Below are 12,321 nucleotides of genomic sequence, written 5' to 3' on the forward strand. Positions count from 1 at the left end.
ATCAAATTTTGAGTAGTATATTTGAAAACGTGATAAAATAAAGCAAATGAAAAATTAGATAGCGACCAAAATAACTGTTCGGGTGGATAAGAAAAGTTGGGGTGGGGCGGGGGACTTTATTTTTAATACAATGGATTATATACACAGATTTCAAACATTTCGGTTGAGCATCACTGAAGAGACATTATTTGTCGAAATGCCCATCTGGTGCATCAAAATTGGTACCGTATAAGTTTTACACAGCACATAACAATGTACAGGATGGGCTAAATTAAATTAAGTACGGCGGAAACATTTGTGCGAAGTGATAACTCTTACATTGAATATCAGAAATTCTCTCACTTCATAATAGTAACCTACAGTACAAAAAATATCTCACACATGCAGATATACATGTATTTTGAAAACGAAACGTATAAGCTGAATATAAAAATACGTCTGCCGGTTTAACTCCAAGTCAATAACCTCTCATGCCGCGATAACATTGTTACAAATCATTGTTACTTACAGTGTGACGCACTTCCGGAAATGGAAAAAAAAGTCACGTGGTGTTGATAAACATTGCATTTGTGCTCTTCCGTTTTTGATAGCTTGCCGGAAAATGTCCTTTGGATATTAGAAAGAAAGATATTTACAAGTAAATGTACCAAACAGTAATGTAAGTAGCGTTGTGACCGGTTTTTAAGGACACTTCATACTAACAAAAAAATGGATGCATGATTTGATATATATTGTTTGGCTTAGTTTGATTGTAATAAGTACAAATATACAAATATTAAAAAATAAGGGACTTGTAAATTTCTTTCTCTTTGATGTTCAAAGGCTGAAATATATTAACCCTTACCCCCCCCCCCTCCCCTCTTATATGATTTCAGTTTTGGACTTGGTTGAGAAATCATTGGAATAACTTATATTCCATACGGTGAATTGTATTCATTTTACTTATAGAAACATAAATTTTGGTGGTTTTTTTTAAAAGTCTGTTTGTAGCAACTCTCGTTACGTGTAAACTTTTTATTGAATAGTTTATGCACTACAGTACGGAGACATAATGTGCATACAAACGGTACATTTACCTGGAGCCGTAGCTTACGACACGTTTATCTGGAGCCGTAGCTACTGCACGAGGTTTCAATGAATGAGATATTCACACCCTCCCCGCAAATTACGTGGGGTGTATTATTAGTTACGCAGTCAGTTTGGGACATAATACGGAGCCATCCAGGGCGTGAAGTGGAAATCCGTATTGGGACTCGGCGGATTTGGGACATAATACGGAGTCATCCGGGGTGTGAATGGAAATCCGTATTGGGCGAGGTGAATTGATATTCATGTGTTAAGGGGATACGATACTGAGATGAAAGTAATCAGATTCTTCAAAAAATCATTTTATCATAGAAAGGAGGTCTCCTGTTTGAAAAATAACAATGTTCATACCTGATAATGAGTTCGTTTCCATGGAAACAACTCCTGAACCTAACAATGTTGAAAAAACACAAAAGGTTAAAATTTAGCAGTAAGTTGTAGATCCAAAAATATGTATAACAAACAAACAGGTTGTAATATGAATATATTTAAGAGTCATCATACAATCTATATGCAGATACTATGATGTGAATTTAGTCCGAATTTCCTCAGCGCCTCTAAAAATATCTTTTTGAGGATGGAGTTTTCAAGGAAAATGGTAAAAAAAAAACAACAATTACTGAATGTAATTAGATTTTAATTATTTTACTATGATTGAAATTGGTATCCATAGCTACAGGACTAACCGAAAATATTGGTATGTTATTGAATTGGATGAAAAGATATGATGAACTGAAGGTCATCCGAGGTCACTGAAAATTGCTCCTAACAAATCAGGCTGATTTTTTTGTCTTTCTCTGAAACATTTTTTTTAAAACATCAAACACAACGTTTAAATATTTAGTTGGTATGAAAGCATATTCAATTTGGAAGCAAAACAGTCTGAATTTCCCCTTTTTTCTTTCTTTTCTTTTCCTTTTTTTTAATTATTATTATTATTTTGAGCATAAATTGTTTATATAAACGCCAAAAACTCATATCCAATATTAATCTATTTAGAATTTTTAAAATTTCATTTAAAGAATGCATAAAGGTACCAAACCCAAAAAATGAGCGGTATAAACATTGGACATACTAAGGTGTGGTGGCCGTCCAGATACTCTGAATTTCGCGGAACAGATCCTCCTTGTTCCCGATCCTACCAACACGTCCCTGTAGCTTCCTTTTGATGTGTAGCCACACATTTTCAATGATGTTGATGTCAGAACTTTGTGCCGACTAGCTAATTTTTGTTATGCCATTTCTATGAATGGATTGAATGTGCATAGTGAACTTGCGCATTGTCATCTTGAAAACTACTGGTCATTTGGAAAACGCCGGACTGTGACAGTACTCCTTGCTTGTCGTACATGTAAGAGACTACTAAATAGGGCGGTCCTTCAAATGGGACCGCAAAAACCGAGGTCTCGTGTCACAGCAGGTATGGTACGATAAAGGTCCCTCCCTACTCAAAGAAAATAAACGCCGAGCATTAACCTAAATTTGCAGTCCTTCACTGGCAATGGTGATGTCTCTATATGAGAGAAAATTATCGGGAGGGACGTTAAACAATATACAATCATGCAATTGGACTGTGACCGGCCACAAATTGTCATCCAGAATTTGTTGAAATTTTTCTGTATTAATATTGCCTTCAACAGTTGAAATAGTACCGACCCCTTACCATGTAATACAACCCCAAGTCATAACTTCGTAGCATGGCTTCGTCCGACGTGCCTCCACTAAGTCTCCAACCATTGCTTCTTTTTTTCCAAATATAAATGTAGGGATTTTGTCCCACAACTATTTTGGACTCGTCTGAGAATATCATTTTTCCCCAGTCGCTTTTTCCTGTTCACCTCTCTAATCACTAGTTTTTTTCTCACGAATCTACTTTTGTAGATATCCTTTTGAAAATAGGTTGTTCTCCATTTTCATTTGATATATCTGGTATCTCCCTTAAACTCTCTCTTTTGTGGATTTTTTCTCTAGATTTCGATAATCTCGGGCTGTCGAAGTAGGTTTCCTGCCTTGTCTAGGAAGGTTTTCCTTAGGACCCCGACGTCCTACACGCTTCTTAAAAAACTTCCTATTGTAGACCTGGACACGCCCAAGGTTTCTGACACATAACGGATGCTTTTACATACTTGTATTAAATTTATTTCTTTACGTTTTACGATTCGTTATTTTTTGGTTACTTTTCGTAAATACATTTCGCGGGTTTCTGAGCCCATACACGAGCGCTTTCGCGTTTAGTATAGTCAGTTTTCGGGCAGTGCGAAGTTCGTTATAAGTAACGAAGGTATATATATATAATGGGGCGGAAGTGGGTATCCAAATAAAGTGAAATGTTCTGTGCTTTATATTAAATATTTCTTCACCTAGGGCAGTTATGTTCATTTAAGAGTTCGTTGCTATTTCTGTGTTTTATATATATATAAACCTATATATATATATATATATATATATCCATTTTTTTTTAAATCACAGTGTCCGGTATAAGATATTAAAAGAATTATAGTAAACAGTACACAAAGTTAAAATTTTAACGCAAGCGCTTTCATTTCATAATCTTCAGGCGTTACATTTGCGTTAAAATTTTAATTTTGTGTACTGTTTATTATATTTCTTTTGACACACACACACACACACACACACACACACACACACACACACACATATATATATATATATATATATATATATATATATATATATAATTCAATAAAAAAGCAGGAAAATATACAGTTCAAAATATATTTAAATCACTAGCGCTTTCTGGATTTTAACATCCATCCTCAGGTGAATACAAATTAATAATTTTATTATAAATTAAATAGATTATTAATTTGTATTCACCTGAGGATGGATGTTAAAATCCAGAAAGCGCTAGTGATTTAAATATATTTTGGAACTGTATATTTTCCTGCTTTTTTATTGAATTATTTTGACTGTGTGATATCAACTCTTTCTATTATATATATATATGAAGAAAATTTAGCCAATGTTCGGTGCTTTGTGTTTTGGTTGTTATGGATACAGGTCATTAATATATTAGAAAATTAAGTATTTATTTTTTAAATCCATAGCATGACATACCCTTAAATATCAATTGCTATATATTGGAATCAGTGTATGCACTGCTGTTAATAAATATGTGAAACACTTTTACAAATATTTTACAGAAAATGAAATGTAAGAAATTCTAGCTTCAATCAAAGACTTGGAGGAATGAACAGGCGTACGTGTTATCATGTTCTGTGAAGAATTTTGACCATAGATCTGCAGACAAAATAGATGTCAGGCGTAAGTACCATAGTTACATACGAAAGCAATCAGGATTTCTGGAACCTACATATTTAACGCGTTGACCAGAACAGCCATGTTGGAATAAGGAATTAACTTTGATGTGTCATACCATGACATGATTAACCTCATTCAATCCTGTAGAACTTGGCCACTTACCGGTATACCCGACATGAAATAATCAAGGATAGGTCATTACTCAAGGTCCGTTTACAATGCGCAGATATGAAAGGGAGCGGATCTAAGAGTTGGCATATAAAGACTTTGATTTCATTTTGATTAATTTGAAACTACAGCGTCCGGGTCCAGTCACTTGATTTTAGTTTATGTATTAAAAAATAAATAAATAAATAAAAACAAGTTCTTGCATAGTATATGAATCAGACATGTTTTATAAGTGTTGAAATTGAGCTAAATCATGTATACCAAATTCAAGATAGTTTGTCTAGGGAATCCCTTACTGTGAAAAGAAAATTGGCCCATTCAAAGTAGGAAATTACACCATATTAACTCAACAAAACGATTGTTAAATTCCTGTGTACCTCAGTGTTTAACGGAACATGACGACCGTTAGTACAGTGTTATGTAGTTTGTTGACAGTACATACTGAAATATTACGTTTTGTCATTTAACTTATGTTAACCTTCTGTGCAATCGTGAATAGTAGAAGTCATGATAATTTATGGTCAAGAACAATCAAACTGAAATTATACAAATTGATAACATTTTTCTTCTCATATTTGGAATAAAGAAAAGTGTTTAAATTAGGCAATATATAAAACACAGGAAGATAATCAATTCAATTCACTGTTATTTTTATTTGGTATAGAGAATACATGTATATGCATCGGGATTTTTCTAAAATAAAAAATGCGTTATCACTCAAGCATCACAACCTTGTTTGCCTAATTTTTTAAAGGTCTTATAGGTTTGAAGTTCTCAAGCGGCACACTATCCCATGAATGTAGAAGTTATATGTATGTAGCGATTCAATGGAGCTGTGCTACCGCTGGCGAGTTCTGTGCACCTTCTGGAGTTGTTTAGAAGTGGCTTGCTTCGCGGGGATTATATACGGATGGGGATCCTTGGTCTACATCCTGAAAGATGAAGGTTTTTATCATGATCTATGCAGAGGTTCCCCTCACTACGGCGCCATGTTGTCAGAAGCTGTCAACAATGTATCCGCCTCTGATATCGCCAATCAATCGATACCTGTGTCAAACGGAACGATACCGTGCAAAGAGCAGGAGGAGAAATTAAACCTTTGGTTCGCCATTGCCATCGGAGTCATGTACTGTGGACTAGCAGTTGTGGGACAGTTATCCATGCGATTAGGAACTCGGATTACTAGAATTATATCCACGTAAATATATTGATTTATTACCAGGTAAATGACCGACGAGTTCTTCACTAACCCTGTAAGAGTTTCTATCTATGGTTTTTTTTTTTCTTTAACAGGTCCGTCTATACCATTGGGTTTCTGTGCATCGCATTTGCAAGCAAAGGTATGGGAATCTATCAATGTTTGTTATTCAGTGTCCACTTCATAAAATTTTAGGAAGATTGACTAATACATTGTAGCTTTACCTTTACAAGTCTGGTAATTTCAATTAACCAACATTAAGTTCATATATTCATAGAGTGTACGTCACCATGTTCAGATTTGTAATAAATAGGCCCAAAACGAAATATTCACAAACACGATTGAATATGAATAAAAATGTATGGTCATTTCCAATAAAAACTTTTTTCCTATATCGAGATTGCAATGTCTGTCCCCATATTGAAATTCATTATTATATTTTTAAAAGTTAGTAGTGATTCTACTGTTTATTGATAAGATCCTCCGTCTCCAAATTGGGGAGGGGTTATTTTAGAATCAGGTTGTCCATCCGTAGACAGATTTAAAATTTCTGGGATTTCCCTTTCTTACCTGGACTCACCACAATGAACACATAACCATGTTATAGGACAAAGAAGACCGCTGTTGACTTTGGGTCCAAAGGTCAAGCAAACTGAATTTTGAATTGTAGGAAAAGGGTATCTGGGTTACACATCGTTTACCCCTATACCTGGGTCACTAATACATCTCACTGTCGTTCCCCATCCTCTACCTTAACCTCTGCCCTATTCCAATTCTGCGTGTCCCTGTGCCCTTACCATGTTCGAGCTGACTAAATGGGGTAACATCTTCAATGGTACTTTTATTCTTATTGTGTTTTTAGTGACCATTCTTCTCAATTTTTTTATATCTCTATTGCACAATTGGTAGTGAATATTTCAACACTTATAATTATGATTTAGTATACAAATTGTTTTCAACTTTTAACCAACAGGAAGTACACCGTACGATCTACATGTACAGTGTACTTCACTTATATTGAAGTCACCTATATTGAATTATCTGTTATATTGAAGTAAAAGTAAATCCCCAATAACATTATTTCTATAGTTCAACATCGGTTATATTGAACTTTGGATCCCGTGGGGATCCAGGTTACAGTAGGTCCTCAGTTCTCCTTGTTTGTCGTAAGAGGCGACTAAATGGGGCGGTCCTTCGGATGAGACCGCAAAAACCGAGGTACCGTGTCACAGCGGGTGTGGCACGATAAAGATCCCTCCCTGCTCAAAAGGCCGTAAGCACCGAGCATAGGCCTAAATTTTGCAGCCTTTCACCGGTAATGTTGGCGTCTCCATATGAGTGGAATATTCTTGAGAGGGACGTTAAACAACATACAATCAATCAAACAATGAACTTTGGATATTATGAATATTTCAGGTCGGTCCCCTGAATTTCAATATATCTGGAGTAGACTGTACATATCTAAGTGTCTGGGTTTGTTTTTAATTCACAATCCATTCGGCGGGACGTTATGTGTCGATCCCATATCGAGGATCATAAACCCATAGCACAAAAAAGTTTTATAGCAATCGAAAATTTACCCCAGAAATAAAAATCCAAGTAAATTTCCATACATATACACACCGTATAATCGGTCGGTAGCAATTTTACGTGTCCTGAAGGTGGCCTCATATAGATAGTTGAGTTGGTTAATTTTCTTGTGTTTCCGAGTACCTTTCTCATATTTTGGTAGTAGTTACTTATATGTATGTACGTGCATTTAGTGTCAAGTATACTTTGTAAAGTGTTATAAAGATTGTTCACGTGATCGCCGCATTTGGAGCAGCTGCAAACTTAAGTTTAACGTCTAAACATCGCGCACGTTACTCAAGGTAAAAATCAATATACTAATAATTGAAATAAGCAGGAGTAAAGAATTGTTATGGTTTATCAACTTATTACAGGCACCCTTCTGCCGACAAGCTGTGCATGTCCTTCGAAAAGAAATGTGTTTTAATTTCTGAATAGTGGGTTTCTCTGGGTGTATCAAGAACAGAAACTTGCAGGCATGTGACGTGACAACGAATTACCCTATTCAATGAAATCTGGAAATTGTTATCTGTCAAATTTTCGACACGATGCATGGGTCATTACCTTAGAAACCAAACTGAATATAGAAAATGACATTACCGTGGTATTCAGAAAGTAAAACAATTAGTGTACAAGCGTCAAATTCGGCCGCAACTACTGGATAACTATTGAAATTATTTAAAATGAAAAATTCAAGATAACGAACAGTGATCAATTTCATAAAGAACATGAAATTGAGAATAGACTAAACGGGTACCTGTAAAGTGCGAAACGAAACGAAATCTAACGAAACGAAACCTACCGAAACGAAACGAAACCCACCGAAACGAAACGAAACCTACCAAAACGAGACGAAACAGATTGTATAACCGAACTCTTTTAATTATGATAATTAAAAATGGTATCTTAGGCCCCTGTGAAAGTTACAACATATAAATAAAATTCGCCTCCCCTTTGATGTAGGCTTTCGGCTTGACTGTTACAAAGTTTTAAAAGTTGGAAAGGGGGGGGGGGAGTAAGCACAAAGTACATATCCGTAGTTGATTAAATGACATGTACAATTAGTTTCGGATCCATAAATTTCAGAACCGAGGGTTACAGTTTCAGAGATCTGGGGAAACACACTATACGAGGGGTGGGGTCGCCGACGTTGGATCCGCCTTTGGGCATAGATACATTGTTTGAAGAAGCTGGTGTCTGAGAAAATTGAAAGCAGGAAGAGCTCTTAACCTCTTATTTTATCTCTAACTGCTGAGGTGCGAGTACTTTCAATAATGGAAAAACTCTATACATTTGGGCAATCTCTACCCAGAGTTATCGTTGTAGCGTAGCGTAATACGCCCTCTGGTGAGAGATTGACATTTGGGGTGTTGCTAAGACGGGAAATTGAAAACGGGACAGAAAACGGAATTTTTTTAATGCAATAATATTAGGAGGAGGTCGGCATTTTGTAAACTGAAAAGGCTTATGAACAAGGGAATTTTAAGCAGAAATCACAAAGAGAACGGGAGGACATATTCAGAATCCACCGTTTGATATACTACATACAAATACACAATATCCACATGTATACATATATTTGTCTTTAGAACAAAAATACTGAAACATGTATTTATGCCCAAAAGCGGATCCAACGCCGACGACCCCATCCCTCGCCTAGTGTGTTTCCCCAGACCTCTGACCTGTGAGACTGTAACCTCCCGTTCTGAAATTTATGGATCCGAAGCTAATTGCACATGGTATTTATGTGCTTTGTGCTTACCCCTCCCCCCTTTCCAACTTTTAAAACTTTGTATCAATCAAGCCGAAAGCCTACATCAAAGGGGAGGCGAATTTCATTTATATGTGTAAACTTTAACAGGGGCCTGAGATACCATTTTTAATTATTATAATTAAAAGAGTTCGATTATACAATCTGTTTCGTTTCGTTTCGGTGGGTTTCGTTTCGTTTCGGTAGATTTCGTTTCGTTTCGGTAGATTTCGTTTCGTTTCGCACATTACAGGTACCCTAGACTAAACACGGACCCATGGAATTATCACAGGTGGGATCAGGTGTCTATGATAAGCCGTGCCCCTATTAACTTTTAGTATCAAAACTATGTAGAGCAAATCATTTAAAAACCTTCATGTTTTCATATCGAAGCTTATTTTCCCATACATTAGTCCTTCACTACAGTTCATTCTGGCAGGCTAAGGGCATTGTTTACATTTTATACAATAACATCTCATTGTATTAAGAAGCTTTCGTCTCTAAAGAAATAAAAATACTCATATGTAGTATGAAAAATAACTACAGTAACCTTCAATTTTTAAGTGATATTATTTTGAAAAAGTAATGTATGAATATAGAATATAGAAAGCATGAATAAAATCAAGCGTACAACAAAGAGAAGGTAAATACCATAAACTCTGATTACTTAAAATAAAATCATACAGTTACATGTAAATCGTCTTTTGCTGTGCGAAAATAAATAGTACGAGTTAACATATACCGTATACATATAGTGTTATTCATTAAAATCGAGATTAAATATATATCAATACTGTAATTCAATAGAATAATCAAATGATAATGATGGCTTTGGACATATAAAATTTTATAATGTAGATCCGCAGTCAATCACGGTCCTCTTCCTAAAGCCTCCTGACGGCCGGTAATGAAAAGTGAAGAAAACCAACAGTGATCTATCTCATAACTCCTATAAAGAATACCAAATTTAAGAGTAGGGCAAATACGGACCCTTAGATAGACCGGAGGTGGGAGCTGGTGCCTAAGGGGAGTAAGCATACCCCGTATTAAGCATTCTATATCACACGGTTCTTTACAAACACACCTGATCCTGGCGTCCTTTTCCTTATTTACGGCGATGTATAATGTTGTATGTTGTTTTTAAGTCCCATTCAAGAATTATTTACTCATATCAAAATGTCACCCACTGTAGGTTATGAGCCACACATTCACCCGAGCGGTATCAGTGATTTATTATTATCCAATCAACCCAGAGCATAAACCTGCAACATAAATCTCAGCAATTTGATTGAACAACGATAAAGTCAGATTTATTCCACTGTCAGTGTACCAAATATCCAATGCACATGCATGCATGTTCAGACAAAATGAAATTCGTTCTGCATATTTACAGGTGCTTGCTATCATCCTATAAAAAGGTTCCATCTTAATGCCTTGAGTAGTTTTCTGTTGTAAATCACAGTCGTTAATTGAAAATTGCTCTAGTCTATATTATATTACATTATGTTCCAGAAATAACACCAGTATTTAATTATTTCAAACACTTTTTAACCTTAAAGCAGGCACATGAATATGTAATTGTGGTGATTAAATGATTATCATCTTGCAAGACAATAATTCTTCCTTATATATTTCTTTACACTAAAAGCGGTTATCGAACATAATTTTATTAGGTTTCTTTTGTTTTTTTGTATAAAATAAATGTTTTAATTAGTCATTAATATTATTCCTATGCCATTTAGAGGCTTTGAGAAAAATAGGTTGCCATCACATTCACAGCCCCTTTGAAATAGACGTACTATATTTATCAAGATTCATACGCGGATTGATTACAGCTGCGGCGCTTTCATAAGGAAATGACTATCATTATAATTTGTAAAGGTATCAAAGGCAAAAACATTGAAAATATGATAAGAATAGGAAGAAACAGTTTAAGGAACATAATTACTACTAAAATTTATATCGTTCTATACGAACGCATATGTTCAGTATGAAAAATAAAAAAATAAATAAAAAATAAAAAACAAAACTAGCTGTGGTCGCCCTCTTGCACTAAGATAAAAATATGCGACAGGGTTGAAATGAGATGTGATCAATAATATTTATATCGGTAGTCGCGCAGTAGTATTGTAGGTCTATATTGATGTGGACTTCTACGTGATAGAATAATGTTTATATTTCTTTCACACGTGCATGGTTATATTTAAATATAATTCATGCCTGTAAAACGTATGGTTTTGTGCTAATAAACTGAACTGAAAACCAATAACTCGTATTAAGTACCATTCCACTTTATTACCCTAAAGTATAAGAATAAAAAAGAACTGCATTTACCATCTGCTCCCTCCTCTCGGCCGTCTGATGAACCCCTGGTTGTTCGTCGTCCATGCGTGATAAAAAGGAAATCGATCGCACTGTGTGTATCATTCTATATCGATTGCGTCCAAAGTATCGATCACGATGTTGAATTTTTTTTAAAATAGAATTATAAGTTTCAAGAACTAAATAAATGCACAAAGATGTAAAATAAATCATAAATACCTTTGGAAAATAAATATTCATGAGTGTTTTCGTTGCAGACACGAATTAGAAGTTAATTTATAGTTGATTCTATTGTTTCTTAATGAGTAAAATCATTCGAAAATTTTCAGTGCAAAACTTCTATTTTGTACATCGTAAATTCATGGTATACGATGTTATTCTTCGTACATATCTCAAGTGGAATCCTAGGGAAACACAGGATCACACACCGGCTTACATTAAACTTGGATTCAGAAGGCAATGCAATTTAGAGCGAGATTAGTATAAGCCTTTTTGCTTGTTTCTCAATCTATTACATGTATAAGACATTGTTTGTAAACATTATTATCGAATTATTTACGAATAAATATTGTTTAAAAATAAACATCTTTAATCATATCTATATTACAAATGATTGTTTTATTAAGTTAAGAAGCTGGTGTGAATACATTTATTCAAAAGAAACACGTCGTGATATCATTTCATAGTATATGATTTATCATATACAATCGGAATTAGTTTTAAAACAATTCTTAATCATAATTTATTGTTTACTGTACGTTGAAGATAGGTAGACGCCCTTTTTAAAACTAAAAGGCGATGGAAGTTTTTAAACCAGTAAACTGATAAAATATTCTGATGTTAAGCGTCACAGTTCATGCCTATCATGTATTTTCACAAATTTTATTTCTTAATTATTTCCCGGGAAACTGCATTCATTATTTAAAAGCTATACACGTAATCGAAT

The 12,321-nt window shown here is 34.8% G+C and overlaps 1 protein-coding gene across 1 annotated transcript in view; it reads left to right on the plus strand.

Moving 5' to 3' along the window:
• The first annotated feature begins 5,363 nt into the window (after positions 1-5,363).
• The window catches only part of LOC125669927 (equilibrative nucleobase transporter 1-like), a 26,106-nt gene continuing 19,148 nt past the window's right edge, over positions 5,364-12,321 (plus strand). The window contains exons 1-2 of the mRNA XM_048904783.2: positions 5,364-5,734; positions 5,830-5,876. Coding sequence (XP_048760740.1) covers positions 5,364-5,734; positions 5,830-5,876 — 418 coding nt within the window. The remainder of the gene's footprint in view (positions 5,735-5,829; positions 5,877-12,321) is intronic.

The sequence above is a fragment of the Ostrea edulis genome, chromosome 4, assembly GCF_947568905.1.
Source record: "Ostrea edulis chromosome 4, xbOstEdul1.1, whole genome shotgun sequence".
Classification (NCBI taxonomy): Eukaryota; Metazoa; Mollusca; class Bivalvia; order Ostreida; family Ostreidae; genus Ostrea; species Ostrea edulis.